This window comes from Charadrius vociferus, unplaced genomic scaffold, assembly GCF_000708025.1.
Source record: "Charadrius vociferus isolate BGI_N301 unplaced genomic scaffold, ASM70802v2 scaffold512, whole genome shotgun sequence".
In the NCBI taxonomy this organism is placed as follows: domain Eukaryota; kingdom Metazoa; phylum Chordata; class Aves; order Charadriiformes; family Charadriidae; genus Charadrius; species Charadrius vociferus.
In genome coordinates, this window is record NW_009647050.1 from 571,411 (window position 1) to 595,843 (window position 24,433).

General features: G+C 36.5%; 1 protein-coding gene across 1 annotated transcript in view; it reads left to right on the top strand.

Moving 5' to 3' along the window:
- The window catches only part of SLMAP (sarcolemma associated protein), an 83,475-nt gene extending 61,443 nt beyond the window's left edge, over nucleotides 1-22,032 (top strand). The window contains exons 13-21 of the mRNA XM_009895739.1: nucleotides 2,278-2,358; nucleotides 2,629-2,688; nucleotides 7,081-7,203; nucleotides 7,968-8,042; nucleotides 11,968-12,288; nucleotides 13,588-13,705; nucleotides 15,287-15,458; nucleotides 16,934-17,068; nucleotides 21,742-22,032. Of these exons, the coding sequence (XP_009894041.1) occupies nucleotides 2,278-2,358; nucleotides 2,629-2,688; nucleotides 7,081-7,203; nucleotides 7,968-8,042; nucleotides 11,968-12,288; nucleotides 13,588-13,705; nucleotides 15,287-15,458; nucleotides 16,934-17,068; nucleotides 21,742-21,831 (1,175 nt within the window). The 3' untranslated portion in view covers nucleotides 21,832-22,032. The remainder of the gene's footprint in view (nucleotides 1-2,277; nucleotides 2,359-2,628; nucleotides 2,689-7,080; nucleotides 7,204-7,967; nucleotides 8,043-11,967; nucleotides 12,289-13,587; nucleotides 13,706-15,286; nucleotides 15,459-16,933; nucleotides 17,069-21,741) is intronic.
- Nucleotides 22,033-24,433: the final 2,401 nt, after the last annotated feature.

The window sequence follows — 24,433 nt, forward strand, 5'->3', positions numbered from 1 at the left end:
AAGAGGAAGCAGGTTTCTAAACCATTTCTCTTTTTTACTTCTGCTGTTCCAGATATAGAAACTGCTGCATCTTTCCTCTGGTGCCTAATCTTGTTCCTTGTTTCAGGGGTAGGAGGACAGGCGGGGGGAAGAAGCTGAAGTACCAGAGGGTGGGTGGGAGGGGAGCACGGGAGGGAGGTGGGGGGAGAGAGAATTAGTTCAGCGGCTGGAACTTGCGCTGTTCCTCCCATTCCACACAGAGTAAGAAAGCTGTGTTTCCATGCGTGACCAGATATGGTAAAGTTAGTTGGACAGAGATATTGCTCATCTTAGCACTTCTGGATTGGGCACTCACACAAACGACATGGGTGAGGCTTTTAGGATATACTTTTCTTAATACTTAAAAGAATGTATTACTTGGTTTAGTAATTATTACAGTTTTAATGGCAATCTTGTGAGCTTGATTTTATATGATCCGTGTGAAATGCTTTGTATTGTCTAATCTTTAATATCTTTAGATATTAGTTAAAACCCTTATTCTTAAAAATAGGAAAGTACCCTTTTTGTTTTAGCAAAGAACATCTCCAAATATCGAGTTTTTAACTACTCCAGTCATTATGAGCTTTGAAGTCTACTGAAGTCATGAGATATGTTTGGAATAGTTGCCAGGTCCAAACCCGTAATGCGTTTTAAGTGTGCGGGTGCTTTCCTCTTCTTCCTCTCCAGTGATTTCAGTTACATTAAGATAGGAAGACTCTGGCTCTTGATCAGCTGCTTAGTTTGTGCTTCCCTTCTTCTGTTTCATGTACAAGTGGATGTTATTCTGGCACAGAGGAATAGAAAACTTTTCATGTTAGCGGAAGAAAACTTTTTTTGTGTGTGTGTTTTGTCATCTTGCTAATTTCCCTGTGTAAGTGCACAGTGCATGTTTTGGGGGTATTTAGTTCTGCTTGTTCTTGTGTTAGTTGAAAAAACAATGCACACAAGCTTTCTCATTACTCCTTGGTGTTTTACGTGTTTTCATATACTAATGCTATTGGTGTAACATGTACTGATCTATTTATTGCTGTGCATCTTTCTTCCCATGTCCTGGTACTTCTTTGTTGCATCTGCAGTATCTATATGTGAAGAAATTATTTGTGTTCACCGTGCTTTTCTGCATCTATGGTAGAAGTAAAGTCTGTGTACTGGGAATGTTGTAATGATACCTTTTTATATATATCTCTCTACCTGGAACTTGAGACTTGGAGGAAAGCTCTGTTAATCTGTGGGTGGGTAGTGATGCTGTCAAACCAAGGCTCTGCATAGTCAGCCAGGAAAGATTTCATTATGTATAACCTCACTTGCATGTTGGTGACATGGTTCCTCACTGAAAAAACTTAATGGATTTGCCCACACCGGAGATCGTGTGCCTTTGTTTAACGGACCCAACAGAACTAAACTGGAACGGTTGTTTAAAAAAAAAAAAAATTTAAAAATGACAGCCTAATAAAGTATTTAAACTGAGTCAAGGATAATTCTGTGTGGGAGTATGGGAAAAGGATACTCTGTTATAATTAAGTCCTCTTGCCTTTTGAAAATGTCTGGTTGTCTGGTCTCCATTAAAAGTCTAGAACTGGTAAGAATAAAAAAAAAATAAAAAAAAAAAAACCCAAAGCCAACTGTGTGGCTTCAGTAAGCTGCATGTAATAATGTGAGTTGTGTATGAACAGATATTTCATGAAGGTATTTTTTGGTGGAAAGGACACAGACTGCCTTCTTTTAATACAATTTGAACTGAAAATTCTTTCTAGAAATCAGTGTATTAATTTATATTGCTGTGATTCTTTACTGGTTCATACCACACTTCTGTTTAACAGTACAGTATATACAGACTTGCTGCTATTATTTTATTTGTCTAAAATACTGAAGCACAGTTTTATTCTTAACAGCAGTTTCTTTCTGACTTGTTACAGTATCAGCATTGTTCTCGTTTTCTTTTCTTATTTGTTCCCTGATTGAATCAGCTTTTGCACCGAGTTCCAACTGGCAACAATACAGCTTTAACAAAAGTTCAAGCTGTGCACGAGGCAGTTGCATCCCCTGTTAGATGCTGGGCTAGATTAATGACTTTAGTGATGCTGAATCCATTTTAGCCCAGACTAAAGCAACCACCAGGTTTTTAAGTGTTTCTTCAACTATGTTGTTTTCTGTTGCCACTTAGCAGTAGTTAAATAAATAGATGTATAGAAGAAATTATGATTAAGAGATTGAACAAAGCATTTACTGATTATAGTTGATTTTCCTTGTCTCTTACAGAGAATCAAGCAAAAGTCAAAGAATCTGATTTGTCAGACACTCTTAGTCCAAGCAAGGAAAAAAGCAGCGACGACACTACAGGTGAGTGTTTAACTGAGGTTTCTGTAACATCTAATTAGTTTGAATTAAACAACTTAATCATGAGCATTTTCTAAAAGAGCTGACTGAGGAGGTGTGTATTATGTGGAGCCAGATACAAGCTTAGAGCAGTATTGTCTGTTTTGCGACTTCGTAATTAACTGTTGTAAAATGAGAAGAGCATAAAAGCTTCTCTTCACTTAAAGAATGCGTATACAAAAAGTGTCTGCAGTCTACCTGCTCTCTGAACGGTGTGGGGTTTGTTTTGTTTAGATGCCCAAATGGATGACCAAGATCTAAATGAACCTATTGCTAAAGTAGCTCTTCTGAAAGGTAAACAAATTTATGTTTTTAATGTTAGATACATAATCTGTATATATATCTTCTTGTCTACCTGTTTTTTCTCACACGTGCATTGAAGTAGAGTGCTGAAATTCACATATTTTCATCATGGTAGAGTTGCATTTAAATATCAATAATGATTCTTTTGGGTGATGTGATAGAAAAGCAACTGTGGATGTTCTCATTGCTTCATCTGACTTTACCCAGTTGAAGATTTAGACCATAACCATTGCTGAAATTCTAAGTTAATAAGAAACAAAATACCTATTTGCACAGACCGCTTTGCTACTGAATTATGTATTGTAATTAACTAAAATAATTGGAATAACTCTTTTTCTCTTGAGGCTATTTATGGGCACTCCTATTTTGCTCTCATGAAACCATTAAGAAATATCTGCGCAATGAATCATTTGCCTTCATGATTCTTATGAAGCGCCTGTAAACCTGCGGTTTTGTTTGAGGTTTTGTCAGAGGGCTACTTCGTATGCCTGACTTTGCCCTAAAAAGGATCTTTCAAGTGGATTTGTCATGCAGTCGTATAATTAAGGAAGAGTGAGAACATTTCTGATCTGGCAGCTGTTTGGAATGCGGAAATGGCCGCTGGAAAAGGCAGCGTTCCTTTTTGTTTAACTGTTGGAATTTAGAAAACAAATTAAGGGAACAAGAAAATGATGAGACGTTTAATGGCCGTAGTTTCCTACAAGTGTATTTTCCATCAATGAACTTTGAGTGCATTCAGGATTTGTTTCAAGTTTCTACAGTTGGAATCTGGCAAAGAGGGGAAGGGGAAAAGCTGTCACAGATTAGTAGAACTGCTTCCCCCCCCCGAGGTAAATGACTTTATTAGCCATTAATAACAGTTCCCTGGACGCTTCTGTTTAGACAGGCTGTTTGACTGCTTATTGCAATGTTAAAAACAGGTAAATGTTAAACAGATGGAAAGAAGTAATAAATGTCACGGGAAGGTTAGTTACCTTGTTCTTATCAACTTCCTTCTGTTTTCGTAGTAACTACAAGACTGATCTTCGGAATTTTTATTAAAAAATGTTTTCAGTTGAGAGTTTGACTAGTGGTAGTTTACATAAGAAATTTTGAAAATCAGCAATGATCTGTTGATTGAGAAAGTCTGGGAACCGTTGTTTCATCTTGCAATAGCCAAATACTGTATTTTAAATATATGATACAGTTTATGTGGATTTTATGAAGCTGAAGAAAACTCAGGGTTTTAATTGTTTATCTGACTTCACCTGAGTACTCTGAAAATAGTTGCCTGAATAACCCAAGCAATCCTGCAAAATGCTGAGTGAACTACTGTCACTTGGAGAAGTACCAGCCTGCTCCTAAAGCTGCTGCCACGGGCCAGGCACGTACGAGATAAGGCATCAGTTAAGACCACAGCTTATGTGTGGTTCTGTATCATCTCTGTTGTCAAAGCAAAAGCGTAAAGGCAAACACATAAGCAGAGCTCAGTTAATATCTTCATGTTTGTAAATATTAATTTAATCTGAGCTTTGCTTTTCTCTTGGTTTTATTGAAATTTTATTTTACAGATCCTAAAACTGCAAAATATTCTTTCACACACTGACATGTTTTCTAATGATTTGAAAATGATAATTTTTCCCCAAAACTTACCCATGGGTTAGACTCCTTTTCTTGGGCCAGATTGAAGGAGAAGAAATTTTCATGTGCTTTAGGAATGGTTTGTACAGATCGTGCTAATTTTTCTAACAATTTCAAATCTGCCAGTAGAGTTGATGTTATGGAAAACCTTAGCGTATGCGTGTAAAACAAAGTTGTGTTCATTAAGAACCTTTGTTTTAACATGGGAAACAATCTGATCACAGATGAAAATTTTCCATGAGCTAGAATAAATGAATGAGGGTTTTCAAACTGTTGTATTTGTCTTTTTTTTGGCACCTTGTTGTGATTAATGACAGAATTCTCTACACTTCTCTGGGAACAGTTAGTCCAATGCTAAAGACTTTTGGAAATTGCTCAAATACTTTTTTAATTGCAACCTTTTATATTGGTTCTCAAACCAGGTTTTTGTGAATTTGCTCCTTGAGGGAACTAATTCTAAGCCTGGTGATATTTAGTAGTTTTATTGTTTATAAATAGAGCAACCCTACTTGTTAAGGAATCTTTTTCAAAACTAGAGTTAGCACAAAAATGATGTTTGCTTTGAACTGAAAGACATTAGAGAAATTTTCAGTTTGGGTAAGACTGAGAAGCTGTTACTTTCTTGTTCTGATATTTCTTGGCTTTTGATTTAGAAGCAGGTCAGGCCTATGGAAATTACCCTATTGCGTTTGAGTAGGAAAGAGTTTTTACCTTGACACTGCCTTTGCTAAACTGATTATCTTGTCCTATAAGTTGAGTTCCTCATCTCCTTTGAAGCAGTGTTATCTTTTATGATGTGTGCTTTCATTGATTGGAAAATACTGTCCACCAGAAAGTTCATTTGGGGTGTCTATTGTTGGATTTGGGACACTGCTTGTTTATCAGGCGTGATTTGAGCATAATTTGTCAACTTGCTTGTCCATTTCTTCTGAACAGCCTCATTAAGGAGGCTTGAAAGTCTAATTGCCCCAAGTCTTTATCCATGAGAAGCTAAGAACAAAACGTGTTCAGTAAAGAGAAAGTTGGATTTGAAACTCTAATACACTATAAAAGAAAATACTTGGATGAAATGCGTTGTCCTCTTTGTTCTTTCTGCTCTCATAATTTTGTTCTGAAAAAGTCTAAAAGCACGTGTGTGCCCTCAGCTCTACTCGATCCCACCAATTCATTACTGTGAGAACAGGAAAAACATAGGCTCTGTTCTTAGAGAGATACAGTATGAATACTTCAGTATGATTTGATAAACAAATATTTTAATGAAGAAAACGGGGGAAAAAAAACTTTTATAGCTACTTTATTGGTGATATACACAGTCAAATATGAATGTCAAAAGTATAATGACGAACTAAACTATAGCTTGTATTTTACTTTTTTTCTTTTTAGTGAAAGGTCCAGACAGCCAAACAAATTTATCTTCTGGGCTTTTTATTCTAAGTAGTGTGGCTTTATCTTAAATCAGATGGTCTGTGGTGGTAGACATTTATTAGCCAGTTAGCAGTGTAACACATCTACGTTTTTGTTCTCCCTCTCCCATGATGTACAGCTGGACTTTTTTCACTGATTTCCCTCCTTTAGCTCTCTACCTATATAGTTTATTAGTGCTGTTTGTGCCTATTGTTAGATCTGTTCCTGCACAGACACTACTAAAGGAAAATTTAATGAATGGGAGTTTCCTGGCTCCAGTTCCTGGCGTTGCAGATACCTGCAGGCTGGAGTGTTGTCTTCCTCGCTGTCACTGCATCTAGCTTCTAGTGTGTGCCCGTTAGAGGACACTGCTATTAGTTACAAATATTTATTTTCCTCTTTTAAATTCCCCCAAAACTTCAGCTTTAAAAGTACTTAATTTGTATGTGACTGGAAGTCATCTCTTATAAGCCCAAGAGGTATTTAATATGCATTTTGGTTAATACAAAACTTGTGGGGAAGAGCAAATGTTTTTATTTCGAGTTTAAATAACATGCATAGATAGCTGATCATGTTAAAGATATATCTAATGTTTTAAGAAATAGTGAAAAAAAATTTAAGGGCGAAATTTAGCTTAGTTTTCTCTAGGTCACTGAATGAAATAAGGAGGGTGGACTTTTCTTCATTTTCTTCATTTTGTTTTAGAAAATTTCCCTAGATTTTTCCTTTCCTTGTAGTTACGGTCCACAGAGGGAGAGGAGGAAGCTGAGCCTTGCACGGTAGCAAGCAGATTGGCAGTAGCAAACCACTTAATAGCAACTCTTTGCATAATCTCTTGCAGCTGACCGGCATTACCCAGCCGCAGCGCGCGGCCGGGTCTGTCGGGGTGCCGGAATGCTGCCTGCCAGGGCTGGTACGTGCGCTCGGGAGGGTGAGCTGGGAGGCAGGGGACGAAGGATCGCTGCCGATGGGTGCGTGCTAGGAGAGAGGGTCACAGCAGATTCCTTTTCAAAATGCACCAGTCGTAAACAGGGTCCAGGATTGTCTTTTGCTTGTTGGTCCTCCATTTTTGTGAATGCAGGGATCATTGCCAATCTATACAGTGGTTTTTAAAAACTCTAAATTTGTTTGGTTTTGTTTCATACTGCATGTTATATGTCATGAATGTTTTTAAGTTTGCGTATGTTTTCTTCCTTTTAAAAGTATATTAATATTTTTGCTAATATTTATCTAATCCAATTTTGAGTTTACTTTAACTAACTTCAGGTGGTTTGAAGAAAAAGTCACCAGCCATCACATGGCAGTGCAAATTAAGCTGTTGTACAAATTCATGATTTAAAGAAAATGTTCTTTTATCAGATGAATTGCAGGGTGCACAATCAGAGACTGAGGCTAAGCAAGAAATTCAGCAACTGCACAAGGAGCTGATTGAAGCCCAAGAGCTAGCTAGGACAAGTAATCAAAAATGCTTTGAACTTCAAGGTGAGACCCCAATCAACTTGGTTGTGTAGGGTATCCATTAAGATTGTATTTATCAGGTGGTCTTAAAAGGGGGTCCAGTTTTGCTGACTGTTAGATAAATTTGTTTCATAGCAGTCACATCTCCTGCACAGAATGTCAGAAACTTTTGCTTTTTTTCTAAACTTTATATACAGTCTGATGGAGCTCTGACTTTTTGGTTCAAGATAAACCAAAATCTTTTCATAGTATTGAATACATACATGAACTCCGTATATTTCATCCTTATAAAATATATTCATCTAGAGATATTGATTAACCTGTATTTCAGTCAGATAATACACATAATTTAATGTATTAAGTGGTAGTTCTTTGTTTAGATCACCTTATCAGATATGTGGCTGTATCATTATCCTCAGCAAAACTGTAGGGGTTTTTTTGACAGGAGATATAGTCCAGTTTAATTGCATATTGTTCAGTGTTTTTTATGGGGTATATTTACAGCATTTTTTTTTTCTCTTCCCACATCAGTTTGCATTTAGCACACATGGAGTTTTTGGATCAGGCAACAGATTATATTAATTTCAAATTAATTGTAATACTACCACAATAATGGAATGATGTTTTAATATTAACTTCTTATTAAACTACTTACACAGTTACTAGTTTGATAACTTACTGAAATAATACGGTTGTTCTAATTTTTCAGTTAAGGGGAATTTGTAACTAAATTACACAGCTGAAATACTAACAAAAACTTTTGGGCACATTTTCACTTCCATTTATAGCGCTATTGGAAGAAGAGAGGAAAGCATATCGAGTGCAAGTTGAAGAATCTAACAAGCAAATAAATGTTCTGCAAGGTAGGAAATTATTATTTTTTTCACCCCACTCTTTTAGGGAAAATATATGGCTTTGGCTGTTTCCTTGGCATTATAAGAGCCAATAAAGGAAAATGTTAATTGAGTTTATGTTTTAAATCTGGTTTCTTTCACCATGTCTCTGAATTTTATTGTGAAATGTTTCCTGTCAATTCCTTTGCTTCTAATCATAACTTACAAAATGCAAAAGACATAATCTGTAACAGATGCCTCTTCACCTTCCTCTTTCTTCAGTCTTCTTAGCTTTGAATGATCTATGGATTCTTACTGTGACTTTTTTATTGTCAGAGCACTCAGAAGGTTTAGTCTTTTTTTGTGCTACTCAGTCTCTTCACTTCATTGGTAGAATCTTCTTAAATAGTTTTTTTTATCACTCCAGATCTGCATCCAACCTCAGAGCATGCAGTATAATTTCTGGAATAGAGACACTGACTATGCTTTCTGAAAAAACAGTATGACCAATCATGCTTTTTTCAGTCCAAAAGAATTACAGCAGAATGTAACTTGTCACGTATTCTGTATCCCATTAACTGTGCATGTGAGTGAGCTCATTGGTCAAGAAGCTGTCTAGCCTTAAAATCAATACGGGTTATATTATGACTCATCCTTAGAGCAAGTGTTAGGTTGAACGTCTACTCAGCCATTGATTTTTATGAAACTTGTAGGAACTTCATCATACCTTGGTACTTTTATCAGCATATCATTTGGTTTGGACCTAAAAATGTTTGGAAGGCAGATGAGCAGAGAGGCAGATGGACTGACAATCCTCACTTTCTTAGGAAATTAAAATAGCTTTACCAAATTACTTCATGGGCATTAGTTTGTTGTGGAATGTGGCACTTGTCATATACCAGTCATGTGGAGAATCTTATATAATAGTATGGGTTTATATGAATGTTAGCAGAGAACATTTACATTTTCTGCCACTACATCTGTAAGAAAGAGGAGCTTACATAATAATAATCTTCAGAACAAGAGCAATTTAATTTTGAACCTTGTCCTGCTAATAATGAAGATTCTCTAAGTAAAAAATGCTGTAGAAGGAGTTAGAAATTAGGATTTGATAGTTATTTCTATGCAGAAAAAAGAAATCTTTTTTTCCTCTCAAAAAAAGGGACTTAAAGTAGAAGCTTGACGGAGTCAAACTTAACTGCAAGATGCCTCTTGTCAGTTCAGTACTTTGTCTCCTGAACCCTTCATGAGTGAGGTCTTACTTATGTTTCCTCCTCTTCTCTCTCCATAGTAGTTCAAAACATTCTGATGTTCATTGTGTATTTGCTGCTTCCCAAACTTTTAGGGTGTGACACATCTCACAACTTGGGAAAAGTTGTCAGGATGTCAGGATTCTCTCTTGGCAGCCTCTGTGAACTGTAGTGGAGAAAAAAAATCCTGGCAGCTTCATGCAGTAACATTTCTTAAAGTATTTTCATGGAATCAATGTTGTAGCCAAACAGTGCTGCATGGCTTTATATGTTTGTGATAGAGAAGTGAAGGTGGCACAGAAACAACTGAGATCCTGTCTCTGCGTGCAAAGTTCTTTAGATGAACAGATAGGTAAAGCAAGGAAATTCAAGTAACTTGTCGTTACTTTAAAAAAAAAAAGAGAAGCGTTCAGTTTAGATGAGATAATGGCTTACATAAATAAGAGATGTAATGGAAGTATTCTTTCTAATTGCCCTGAAATCTGAAGCACTGGAATGCTTCAGTAATTTTTCTGTGTAAGTTGTTTCTACAACTCCACCAAACTTGAGAAACGCTTCTATGTGTTTTGGAATTTCAGTTATGCCATGCTTGTTTTCACACCCAAACATTTAAAGGGGGAGTTGTTCACCAACAATGCAGACAGAAGGGAAAAAAAAAAAAACCCAAACAAAAAACCACCAAACCACAAATTTCTTTGAAATGCTGCCATTACTGAGAAAACAGGAATTTAGCTTGGCTTGAAAAAGAAAATAATATCAGGAAGATATAATTTGAAAAAATCACTCCTTTGCTCATTAACGGTCACCTGCTGTGTTAGCAAGTCATAATTCGTGATGTTTTAGAGACACGTGGTTTCCTACCATATTGGTTTGGTAGGGTCGAGGCTTCTAATGTAAGGATACATGGAAGTACAATTGTTAATGTATAATGTGTTATATTACTGTCAGGTTGTTCTTATCTACTACTTTGTTTACTATTCTGTTAGTGTAAGCCTGTAGAAACTATGTCCAAACAAATGAGGTGGTAGTAAGCCTCATGTTGCTCACATATATTTAAAAAATTCCATCATGCTGCAAATGTCTTTGTTATGGAACAGAAGCTGTTTCATCTTATACAGAACTGCTGTGAAATCTAGCTTACTGTTGTCTATAATAGCTCTTATGTTTTACAGTATATAATAGCTATCATGTTTTCTTCCCATACTGTCTTTTTCCTCCAGAGTGTGGGATTGGGTAATTCATAAATACTTTAGTTTATCTAATGATAAACTAAATGTGTTACTGGAGCCTGTTTAGAGAATGGGGGGGAATTTGCATTTTTCTTCACTGTATGTCAACTAAAAGCAAAGTTTCTGGGTGGTACCTGTATGTAAATTCTACCTATATTACTGTATATGCAGCTACTGAAAAACGTCAAGTATAGTTGTCATGAAAGTGCAGGTCTCTCGTGTCGTTTTTATGCTATATCAGTTTATGGCATGACTTGCTTACATTCTCTGTGTCATCTTCTATAACAGATTGAGAGAACAAAAATAAATACAAGACACATATGAAGGTTACTCAGCCTTGGTTATCTTGCCCGTACTTTCCACTGTCCTTTTTTGCCCTTTGCTTCTGAAACATATAACTTTAAATGCGTAATGCTGACCATCTACAGTATCTTATATTAGATTTTCAAGTGATGTTAAGAACTTCACACTTTTCTTCTCAGAGCAGTTCTTCATTAATTTAATAATTGCTTTTTCCCCATGTTAAAAATCAATGAAATGTGTTCTTTAAAAAGCCAAACAAAAACACTGAGCAAATTAAGCACTTTGCTTTCGTTAGTCAGGGTTTTAACTATAATTTTGTACTTCTTTCTTTCATGTGTCCCTTTCCTCTGTACTGTACTTTTTTTTCAGCTGCATGCACTGAATTCTATTCACATGTGTGTTTATGAAAAATAGTTGTGCTCAGAGAAGAGATGTGTTTAGTAATGAAACAGTTTTGAATGGGAATAATTTGTAAGGTTTGCTTCATTCAGAAATGTAAAATAACATAGCGTGTATGTGACTGCTGCACATTTACGGTCAACTGTAACTGCTAAAGGATGACTTACAGTTCAGTATATTTGGTGCAGCTGTCTCTTTCAATTCAAAATTAATCTTGCACTTTGAAAAATGCTTTTTGCAAATAAGTAAAGTAATTTTTATTTCCTTTACCACATGTTGAGACTGGAGTAGAAATTAGACTTCTGTGCCTCAAATATTTATAGACATCACAAGTTAACTGCTGAACAGGCAAACATTTCCAGTGCAGCTTTGCCAACTGTTTGGCTTGTCACAGAACCTTTCTTGCTTTTCCTCTTGTCTCCGAACCCTGCAGTGTCCTTGTTCTAGAATACTTGTTTTGCTTACAGTGAAGTTGGATCTAAATGTTGGTTTCAGATTTTGGAGAGTTGCTTTAGTATCAAACATTTAACACAACCCTGTCTAAGAAAGCTTTGTCCAACCGTAATTCTTGTTGCCTCTGACTCTCTGTAATACATCGCCCCACATACATGTCTCTTTAAGAGTACAGCACTTGACAACATTAATATGTTTTTCAGTTGCATTAGGATTGTTTAGTCCTGTTAAACATCAACAAGTTGAGAAAGGGAGTTATGTTTTTTAGATTTTCTGTAAATACAGTTTTTAAAAATACTAACATTAACGTATGCTTTCCAGCTCAGTTGCGAAGATTACAAGAAGATATTGAGAATCTTCGTGAGGAAAAGGAGAATGAAATTTCAAGCACTCGAAATGAACTAGTCAGTGCTCAAAATGAGATTCAGTCACTTCAACAAGTAGCAGAAAAGGCAGCATCAGAACGTGATACAGATATTTCTGCGTTGCAAGATGAGCTGCAGACAGTGCGAGCGGAACTTGAACGGTGGCGGAAAGATGCCTCAGATTATGAAAAAGAAATTGTCAGTCTGCAAGCCAGTTTTCAGCTCAGATGTCAGCAGTGTGAGGATCAGCAGAAGGAGGAGGCTACTCGCTTAAAAGGTGCTTGATTAAAAGGATGTCACAGACCAGTGCTAACAGTAGCATCCTTCTTGATCTGATGAATGTCAGTTACTCAAATCACCATTTGCCTCTCTGTCTCTCTGTCAATGTTTACTATGTCTATAGATATATATAGACATGTGTGTATTTATATATGTGTATCAGGGCTTGTAGTGTTAGAAAAGCTGTTTTGTATACTTCCTTAAATAGTAATTGTTAATTATGCCTAAATTAGCTTAGGTATCCTTTGATATTAAAAGTAGACCAAGTATAATTCCACTTAGAAAAGACAGAAAACTTGTACCGTTTGAGGGATTGATACTGCCACAGATTTCCAAAAGGATTTGCGCAACTTCTGTATAATTTAAGCCCGTAAATGGGTAGCTTCACTCAAGACAAATAACTGTATTTTGTGGCTTGGTAAAACTGTTGATACTATTTCATGTTTAACATAAAAATGTTAAAATAAATCTTAAATTAAAGCTTTATTCTGGGCGCATGATATAGCGATACGCAAATATGTTGTGCTGAGCCAGCATAGGGCTGCTTCTGGGCTCATTCACTTGTGTTTCACGGTACCTGTGGTGCACCTACATCTCCGGAGGGCTGCTTGAGAGCCACTACTCCACGCCTGTAGCTTCACGTCTTGGAGAATCTGCTAATAGAGTTCAGAAGCTCATACTGAAACTTTGTACATGCTACAGAGAAACTGGCATGTGTAAAATATGCTTTGAATTCTGAATCAGTTAGTCTTTGTGAAGTTGCCAGAGAAGTCTTTTTCCAGTTCAGACTCCAGTCTCTGTTAGGGTATTACTAAGACCTGTGTAACATTGATTTTTATCTGGGACAGATTTATTTCAAAGGTCTCATTTTCACCCTTTAGTTATTGCTTTAAACAGTTTGTTCCTTGTAGCAGAGGCATGTTTTCTAGTGATTCTGATTGTTTGCTATTTTCAAGTCCCGGAAATTATTTTCTTCAAATACGCTTTTCTGTCACTGTTTCTAAAATACTACAGTAGACCCATAAACAGACTGTTTTCTACTCCTTTATGCCTTAGAAAAAGCTCACGTAAAAAAAAAAAAAAAGCACTAGCTTGTTTAAAGGCTCACAAACCTCATAATAGTAGAAGATACGGTAATATTTTACAGGTACTTGTGAGAGGATTCATGTGATTTGATTATAATCAAACATATTTGAGATGTATGACTTATCAGCTTTTCCTCCGTTTATTAGCTAGTGATACTTGAAGCAGTCATGAAACAATTTTAGTCGATTCAATTAAATTTTATTAATTGTAGGTGAACTTGAAAAGTTGAAGGCAGAGTGGACTGCTCTGGAAGCTGAATGTGTTACACTAAGGAAGGAAAATACTTTGCTTACGTCTGAACTTCAACGACAAGAGAAGGAGCTTTCTAGGTAAGGGCACAGTGGATTTGTCTAGGGAGGTATCATAGTAGCTGAAGAGGGGTTTTTTGATTGTTTTTTCTTCCCAAATGTGATACTAAATGTCTGATGGTGTTTTAATAAATGTATTGAAATTTTATTTATATCATAATATTGGGCAGAACACACTTTCACGCCAAATTGTTATACTAAGCTTTTTTTTTTTCTGTTTTGCGAATGCTTCTGTATTACTTATCAGCCATGTTATATCATCATGAGGTAACCTGACTTATTTTGCTGCTTTTAATAAGGACTTGGAAGTGTGTATTGTGGAAGTAGTTAGACTTAATAGTTACTATCTTTTTAAATAGTAGGATAAACCACATAGATTTCCTAACCTAAAATTTTCTCAGTGTTCAAGGTTGGAACATAATAGCATGGTGTGTCATGGAAGCCTGTCACATTATAAACAGTAATGATGGGCAGTATTCTATGTCATGTTTCGCTTAACAGAAAAATAAAAATTGTTTTATTGCAAGCACCATAATATCTTTTGTGAGGGATTTTAGAGTGCAAGAATATTTGTATTTTACTTTATTTCTTTTGCTGTTTGAACACATGACATTGCTAAAGGCTATCTACTGCCTGGAAGTAACTTCCCCTCTTATCCCTTCATCTGTCATTATGATGTTGTTTTTCGGTTTCAGATATTGGAACTTAATTTGCAAAGTAAATACGGGATAGCAACTTTGTTTTATTCTAGATCTGAACTTTACCACTGTGCTTAGATACATGTTTTTTTTTTCTTCTGGCTTCCTCAGTCTTGTAAGAAATAACTGGAAAAAATGGAAATTTCCCACAGTAAAATATTTCTAGAAGTAATGTGTTATTTTACAGGAGTCAAACCTTTCTCTTTTTTTTTTTTTCCCATCATGCCCTGGTTTCCACTTGTATTTTTTTATACACAAGGTCGCATGAGCAAATACAGGATTTGCATAATGGAGACATGCAAGATCTCTCCCTTATTTTCCTCTGTCTTTCGCAGGCACAAATTAACTCTACTTGGTTGTTACACTGAAGTTTGTAATGGCTTAGTTTAGGGCTGTCTATGACTGTTACACAATTGTAGTAAACACTTGAAGAATATACTATCTATTAGCTTATACAACTGGAGTAAGCAAAGAAGTGTGTGTGTGTAAATAAGTGAAACACTTCTAACAACCTTGGACAGACTTCTCATTGCAAATTTGTTTCAAAATACTTTGGAGTATATAATGAGTACTTAGTGAATACCAAAAAAATAGAACAAGAAACAAAAAATTATGAATTATACATTATTTAAATTACATATTATAATTAATTACATGCACTAAGCTGTGCATATGTATTTAAAAGCAAGACTGTGGCCAGCCTTCTGTGTCAGTACGTTGTACTGACAAAGTTTTGTACAGGGAGACAACGGTGATCTGCACTTCCACGATTGCTCTAAGTTGATATTTCCATATTAAATAAATAATGTGTAAAGCTTTGGAGGATGAAAAGTGCTTTAAAAAAAAATCTCTTGTTTCTTTAAATTTAAAACATGTGAAGAATCAGTTGGATTTTGTTTTTCAGCTCTCAGAAACAGAGTTTAGCGCTAACCAGCGATATAAGTGTTCTTGAAATGTCTCGAAAGGAACTTGAAAATCAAATGGGATCTTTGAGAGAAAAACATCAACGAGATGCAGCTAGTCTAAAAAGCCAACTCAGTGAAGCTGAGAGTCAAGCAAAGGATGTTCAGAAAGAGGTAACACGAAACATTATTTCTGTTTTGAGTGAATATAATGCCCAATGACTTTTGACTTTTAAGCTAAAAGAAAAGGAAAAATATAAGACTTCTAGAAATGAAAATTGTTCATACTTTTATTGCAAGTACTTTTATGGTAGCTAATAGTAGATAAACTGGGGATTAAATCAAAAGAGGAGGATTACAGATAAAATTATGTGTGTGTGTTTTGGGAACTTCCTAAAGTTTACTTTCGTGCATTACCGTAGTGAATTTAATTTTAGGCTGTTCAGACAGGTAAACCCGTATCCAGAGTCTTCAGAAACATCATGGTATAGAGTTTCATTAGCTTTTATGAGTCAAAATGAATTCTTTTTAGTCAATGTGATCTTCCTAGTTATCTTTAAACTCTTTTATTTAACAATGAGACTACACATTCTTTACAAAAGTCTCCTTTCATCTTACTGGATCAGTAGGCTGATGAAGATTATCAGCAAGTACGTAAGGAAAAGCTCACATTTTGAGCATGTATTTCATCTGCCTACCCTCTAATGATTATGTCTGGAAGAAGCCATAACCTCCAGCAATTACTTGCTTTCTCTTATGAGCATTTTGAGTGAAATTTTCCCTAGTCCCTACTTTTAGTTTGTTTTGCAGTCCTTTGCTTTGCCATTAATTCTTCCGTGTCACGTTCCTTACCATTTTCAGAATTTGAAGACTTGTGTTAGTCTGTGTTTTTGTAATCAGATGTATATGTAAAGAGGCCCAATCATTTAAGTTTGTGGTAAATGCCAGTACTGAAAGACGTTGGTTCTCTCCTTGTTAATTCCTGCCATGAGGACTACTAGAAAGCTTGTGATCTATAGGAAAAATTGATTGCGAGTTTGAAAAAGAAGCTGCCCATACTGTAGGAATATGGGACACGTTCACTCAGTATTGTTCGTACTTGACCCACACTGAGGATTATGGCATGATAGTAATACAACATAATATTTTTTTTTAATGCCTTTCTTACTCTTATGTTTGAATTTGCTGTGTGGGAAGAGGGTTTGATTTGATTAATTCATACAGAATGTTGATTTTTGCACCTATTTAATTGGTGTAGGTATTTAAGCTACAGCCTAGATATAAGACCACTATCTAAATGTAAGGGACTTCTTATTCCCCTGTTTCTGGTTCTGTCTTCATAGTTTTTACCATCCTTTCCAATATGATAATGAGTAATTGGTAGGAGAGATGAATTAAGGCCTTGCATTTACTTCATATTTCCTTGCTTTTAGTAATCCTAACCCTTCAAAGTCAGGGGCAAAATCTTAATTCAGAAAAAAAGAAAATTTAAACTAAGATTTTTCTACCCTGCTTTTATGAAAAGAGAGTGTACTAAGGCGAGGCGAGTTACTCTAGGCAGATGACAGGAAAGGAAGCTGTGCGCTAAGCAAATGTAAGCGTGTGTTGGGTGTCCAGGGGTCCGCAGACTGTTCTCTCTTTGTCTTTAGTATGAAAGAACACAGACTGTGCTCTCGGAGCTGAAGGCGAAATATGAGATGGCTGAGCAAGAAAATCAGTCGCTCACAGAAGAACTCAAACAATGTAAAGAAAACCTGAAGCTGCTACAAGAAAAAGGAAACAACGTAAGTCTACAAAATATGTGGGGAAGTTGAGTTATGACACTGGCAATTCTGTTGATTGGGGAAATATGTACGTGTCAAATAGAAAAGGACGGACTTTAAAAAAAAAAAAGGGTTGTTTACCATATTATCTACAAAATTCCATTCTGGTACTAACTGTGCAAATTTGTAGGTTGTTACACTTACAATTATGCATGCAAGTTAAATTTACATTTGTGGACAGTTTTAAATATAGCCTTAGATATCTGCTCTCATGAAAACATCTGGCTCGAATACTAGTGAACCACAACTAAGCGGAACTTCTTAATTTCAGAGAATGATACATGGGTAAAAGGCTGAGAAACCTGGATCCAAATGAATTACGCAGTCTTTTTCAAGATACTTTTATTTTACTAGGGCTTAGTGCAACGGATGTTCCCTCCTTACTTTTGCTCATGCTTCTTAACAGTGGTTATCCCTGACCGGCTCATGCTTTAAACAGTGCAGTTGAACTGTCCTTTCTGTTCACTAATGAAAATATTCTTTTCTGTTGCAATTAATATGAGAGGTGGTATCACTAGAATTGAGTTTACAGCTAGGGACAACTTTTTTTTTTTTTTTTTATACTGAGACTTCTGAAGTCCTCCAAATGCTAGGGGTGTGGCAGACAAGTTATAAGGTGGTCATAGCCTTGCTTCAGATACCTTACTACACTGGGATGGCTGGTTTATTGTCTTCCTGTGCTGCCTCTATGATCAGTACACGGTGAACAACTCCTATAGTGGACAGTACAAACCAAGAGGATAATGGATGCTCTGCAATAGCCTTTTAGAAGACTGTTTCTCTGACTGTGGAGAAAGTTTTACGGGTACCATCCTCTAAAATCAGCGGGCTGCTAGATGCTCAAAGCTTGTATTGAATACTCTTGCCACAGGCAATTACTGAATGCAAACCTCTAACGTAGTAGAGCTGTCAAAGATGTAAAGAATTCAAAGCCCTTCTCACTTTTTTCAGCCATATTTTCAGGAATATGATGCTATAATTCTCATGGAACCTACCTCCTGCTTAGAATTGTTGCCCAGATAATATTGAGTTACTAAAGTAGGCAGAAGTCAAAAACAAACCAACCAAAAAACTCCCATTCTAGTAGAAGAGATCACACTGAATAAATAATTGTGAATGTGAGATTTTCTACTCCGTGAAAAACATTAACCTCAAGATTAAATGATCAGTGGAAAAAGGGGGATAGTAGAGGGAAGAAATACTGTGAAGGGAATTGGAGCACCTGATGAAAGTGGAAAAGCTTGCAAGGTAAAGGAAATTTTAGGAAGAATTTGAGGTAAGTATTTATATGAAATCAGGAACCACAGCAGTTGGCAACATCTGCTTCCAGAGGAGGAGTTAGTTATGACAGCTGAGACCTGGAGGTCAGGGTGTGATCAAGAGCATCCAACTATATAAGGACCTGCAGGACGAGCCTGCTGTTGAAGCAAGCGTTACTCACAATCAGTAATGTAAAGCATATCTATCTTGTGGATTATTTTGAAGCATCATGGATACTGGGCTGAGTTCCAAGGTCAAATTTTCAAGTACTGTTGTCCCCTTATGCTTGAATCATCTGCTGCTTCATTTCCGAGGACAGTGTCCCACAGAAAGTGACTTCCCACTCTGGGATTTGTTCCTTTTTGCAGCCCATCAGTATCTGAGTTTGCATACCTTCATATCCTAATACAAGATGCACATTTTTGATGAAGCACCTAGTTAAATGCTCCTTGACACTAAGGACATAAGTTTGTGAGGGGGAAAATTTAATTGTTTGGAGGCAATTTCATTTAATGGGGTGGATATTTATCATCTGTTTCATTTGCCAAGACGCCACAGCCATGAATGCGTATAACTTTAAAAATAATAATATAAAAGAAACAATAATAATAAAAAAAGTCCGTAGTATTGTTCAGTGAACTAACAAATGTTAGAAAAGACAAGGCTTCTGTACTCCATTTGGGATATCATTTAAATATTAAGTTTTTATACTTAAGTTTTACTTCAAAAAAAGAAAATGTGTTGTGTTCTAAAATGCTTAGCAGTGTGGTGTACTACTTGTGCTTGCATGCTTGTAGTCACTGATTATTTCCTGATGCGCTTTATATGACAGATTTGTTTATGTGAATGGTTTGAGAACATTAGCTGCTCTGGTTGACTTAAACTTCTGGCACTTTTTTGAACACTGCTGTGATTTTTTTTTTTTTTTTTTTTTTTTCCTACCAACATGCTTTTTGTGGGAAGGTGGCACTCTGATTTGTGGCACCAATGACACAAAAATAATCCTGCATGAAAATGACTTAAATAGTTACACATAATTTGTCTATTAAATTTTCGCCTTGATTAAAACAAATTTGAATTGAATGGCAGAGACTGGATACTTTCCAAGATTCCTGTTTTGAACCATATTGGAGGTTCTATGATGAAGTGACTTGTACAAATTCATAATAGGATGAGATTTTACTTATGAGTCACAATGTTTTAGAAAGTTTTCAATTGTGAATTTATTATTTATTTGACTGAACAAAATCAAGGTGGCTTCAGCACAAAAAAGTTGTTAAGAAAATATTTAGCATGGTTTGAACTTAACCTCTGTGTGTCTGTGTGTGTGCACGAATATATAGGCTAGGATACAGAGAAAGCAGATGTCTTCCAAGGACAGCTTAAAAAGAAATTAGGTCCTTTTTTGCCTTTAATTTATCGTATTAAGGATAGAGTCTGTCCATCCAGAATGTGAAGTAGTTTACAGTTAATTGAATGTAACTGAGAAAATGTGTAGATGGTTCTAACGAGGCCATAAGCTAAACAAACCCCGCAATCCTGCCAGCTGGTGCTTTGGCCCAGCTGCAATGTTTGATTGATTTTCAGAATTGCATTCAGTCACAAGGCTGATGCCCTGCCGGAGATGCTGATCTTTGTGGCGTCTCTGATAGAACTGTACTTCCCTGCTTTCAAGTAACTAAGTGTTGATTGTACGGTCATGTTACCATCTCACGGAAATGTCTGAACTACGGGGTTTGCCTGTGGACATAGTGGTAATTGATTCACTAATGGAGGAAAAAGATTGTTTTTCATGGAGGCTGGTGATGGAAAATGGAAAAGGCTAACTTCAATGTCATATAATAACTTCAAAATTCAGTATCTGGTGTGAGTCTCTCTGCCTTAAGAAATCCAGATGGGATTTCCTATCACTTAGAAAAACTAAAACCAACTATAAATAAGATACAGGCAAATCAGGTTAAGAATTGTATTGTTTTTAAGTGCTAAATTCCAAGTTGTGACAAGAGGTTTCTTAGAACATTTTCTGCTTACTTCCCTTTTATTTTTAAACGTCCCTGTTCATTGAAGTAGAGTGGTGTACTAACTTTGTATACCAGATTAGATAATGCTGTATTGTGTTAGATGTCTTTAATACATTTCAATTAAAACAAAACTCACTGACTTATTTCCCCCTCTCTAAATCATCTTTACCCGATTGATTTATAGCACAAAGTGATTTTTAATATCCCTTCCCTTCTTTAGCCTTCCATATTACAACCCGTCCCAGCCGTATTCATCGGCCTAATCCTGGCTTTCCTGTATTGGTGTTACGGCCCATTGTGGTAGCGAAAGGTACAAGCACTACTGTTCAGTCGATGTATGTTTGTCCCTCTCACCTGTTTGTGCCATTTCTGTATAAAATAGTGCATGGTGAAATGCTCACAGGTATTTTTTTTTTTTTACCTGAAGCAAACCCTTCATTTAATATGCCATTCTGTTGATACTGATGAGCTGAGCAATCAACTAATCATTTAACGTCTGTGTGATTTCTTTAATTCTAACAATGAATTTCGTTCTAACTGGTTCTGAATGTGCCTCTTCTAACTTGGTCTCAGTTTGTCTCTAGCGAATGGGCTGCCTTTTGCACAATGCTGCGATGCTAGGGCCTGTAAGAAAACTTCCTTGCTTAATTAACTGTGAAAATGAAGAGTTTGCCTCTAATAATAAAAATCAACAAGCTTTGATTCCTATTTATGGACTAAGAAATTCCTCTCTGGCTCTAAACACTTTATTTTTTCCACTATTGCTATGAAGAAGATGGAAAAAGAGACACGATGAGAAATAGGTGGTTGGTTTGTATTCTGAACTCTCAGCTTGCATTTTCTCTAACGTCTCTCAGTGTGTCCTCCTCTTAAAATGCTATTGTTGTCATGAAATGTTGTGACAATCCATTTGAAATGATGTTGTTAGGATCTGCTACAAACTAACTGCATAGATCCGGATTTAAAGATTCGAAAGCGAAGTTAAAGTTATCAGTACTGCGTAAACCTGTGTCTAGCAATTACTTGGCACAAGCGATGTTTTAAACATCTTAAGCCCTCACATGTTAAGTAGCAGACTGCCTTGAGGTGCGCGCAGTAATGAAGCTGGGAATACAGAACTGCCAAAAGTTCTCCTGATGATCCTCAGTCGTGAAGAGTTGTGGAGTTCCCTTTGCCAGAGAAACACGGTTTACTGTGATGCTCTGAGTCAGGACTAGCCCGCAGCAGGGCTCGTGGGTAACATTTTAGCGATGCCTATCAACAGGTACTCAGGACTTTCAGGAACCACGGGGTAAACTGGTTAGTATGAATTAGAACAAATATGATATTGATTTTTTTTTTCTCTCCACACAGAGACAATGGCCTTGGATGCCTGTGATGGCAGCTTTGGTTGCTGTAACAGCCGTGGTGCTGTACCCAGGCCTAACCAGAGCTTCTCCATGAGAACTGTTGTTGAATCCATACACCGTCCTCCCTTTAGAAGCTGGCAACATTCATATACTGAGGGAAAACAGATTAATTCTCTTCCTTTTTACCTCTTAATACAGCACAGCTCTGCGTGAGAACAGCAGTAGGGTCATTTGCTTTAAACTGTATAAAATGTATCTGTCTACAAAGAGGGAATAAAATTGTGATTCATCATACTGTGAGCAATATTTTTGCTTACAATTTCATGCAAGTTTTAAATTAGTATGTTGGGATTCTGAATACTATAATGGTGGCCTAAAGTAGGCTTCTTGGTACCAAATTATTTATAATGGCTAGGGTTGTGGACACTTACTTTAGAATCTGATTGCCAGATTTAAAAGGAAAAACACATTTCTGATTTGGACACCCAAGCCAAGTAACCTTGCAGATACTTGGAAAACAGATGCAGTGTGCTCAGTGCCTTTCAGTATGATTCTTTTTCTTTTTTTTCCTTTTTTTTTTTTTTTAAAAAAAAAAAGAGCTACTATACCATTTTACTTGCTGTTAGTCACTGAGCTGTTGGGAACAAGACTTAAGAAAACTTCTCTTACCACGCCTTTTGAAGGAAGTGTATTTTTCTTTGATAAGGATTGCTTTATTAATGATTTTTGGAAATAAACACAATTCATGTCCAGCCTTAAAGAGACAGAGATATTGATGGTGAAGACCAGCCTAGAGTATTTAGTGTGCGCGTGTGCGAGTGTAAGCCTGTGTGTGTTCTTGAGTGAACTAAGGTATTTCTGGGAGCAAGTACTTGGTCATTTGATGGACATAGTGCGGTGATTCAACTTACATTAACTTTAGTTTGAATGTAATTTATTAAATTTCATATATTTAAAGAGATGCATTCTTTAAAAGTATGAATACTTTCTCACATACCACATGTATCAATTTATTTTTTCAGTCATTTGATACTTTCTGACTTGAGCTGGAGAAGCTCTTTAGATAAGCTTTTGTTGACGTAACTTTGTTAAGAGAACTGCTACAGTACGTCTGTGATTAGCTGAAAAATCTAAGATACATAAAATACTACAAAATTGGAATCATATACCTGATGATGTATTGTCAGGTCAAGATGATTTCAATTTGGTAGTAAAATTTTGTGCATCCTCATCACATGGCTGTAAGTATGATGCAGTGGTCCCCATTACAAAGTTTATTTTCCTTATCTAAGTACTATAACTATTGCTATTTGCTGACTTTTGGTGGGAATCACTGTAGTTAGTGCTGAATTAAATGTAGACTGTAGTTGTCTTGTTCAGCTCAACAGTTCTGTCAAAAAAGTTTATTAAAGACTTAAATAATATGCTAAAGAATGGTAAAGTAAAATGGCTCTGCTAAAGGAAACTTCAAAATAGGGAGGTAATCTCAGCAATTGAATTGGCTTTAAAAAACGTTATGGCAATCGACAGATAGTTTAAATATTTAAATAGAAATTTAGCATATAATTTACTTTGTGAGGTTTTAAGGGTCATTGTCTAATTAAAGGTTGTATCTTAAGTTACGTGGGATTTGCTAATGGGAGGATTATTAGTTGGAAAAAATAGTCCGCAAGTGACTTGTAGAAAATAAATATTGTCATTTAGTTCATTCATTTCATCCTTTTCAGTTGCAGGAAGCCACCCAACCACAGAACACTCGTATGCCAGTGGTACTTAGTACCTCTTGTATATAGGTTATTGCAAATATTGTTCTGAAATGCTTAACTTCAGAATTACATTTTTTAAAGTAAATAATTGTTTTAAATCTATTTTGTAAAGATATAAAAATACAATAGAATTTCTGGAGTACAGATTAAACTATTTGCACTAACACACGTGATGTGCATGATTTAATAAAATAACTTTACTCTCCCTATGCATGTTTGAGTTGAATGTCATTTGAAAACAAAAGATTCATGCTGAGTTTCTTTTGCACTAGGTACTGCCACAGTTACTAGGCACAGTGTCTGAAGCATGTCCAGTAATAGCGAAAGACTTTTTTTTTTTTTTTTTTTTTTTTTACCTTGTATTTCACATTTGCACTGGTTTAAGTTTTTGTCTAGCTGATCTCTCTCCTGGCTGTGGTTTTCAGAAAGGAAGGAGGGGAGGAGAGCGTGATGAAAGGCTTTGGGAGCAATGTTGCCATGGGGTGGCGGCGGGGGGAGAAGAAGCGTTGGCAGCTGAGGGTGGATTGTGCCTGTGGCAGGGGTTGCGAGGCTGGAGGACCAGTGGCCACAGATAGTGGGACAGCAGTGGAAAGCCCTTCTAGGGAAAGGCAGCCTGATGCTGCCTCCTCTCGTCTTTCGCATCTTGAGCTCCCTATTTGTCCCTCTTTCAGCTACTGTTTCTTTTCCAGTTGATTCTGTTCCCCCCTGCCTGACGGTAGCACGTAGACATGGTGTGAGGAGGTGGAGTGGGACCTGGTGGAGCAGTGGTCCCTCCTGGCTGGCACGGGGAAGGTGCTGGGCTCCCTGGGACCAGCCTTGGGGCGGGCTGTGCTGCCAGCGGGTGCCCCATACTGAGCGACGCTGCCTGAGACAGCAGTTTGTTCTTGTATTAAAGACAAATGTTGTGTGTTCAGAAATCTTTAGAACATC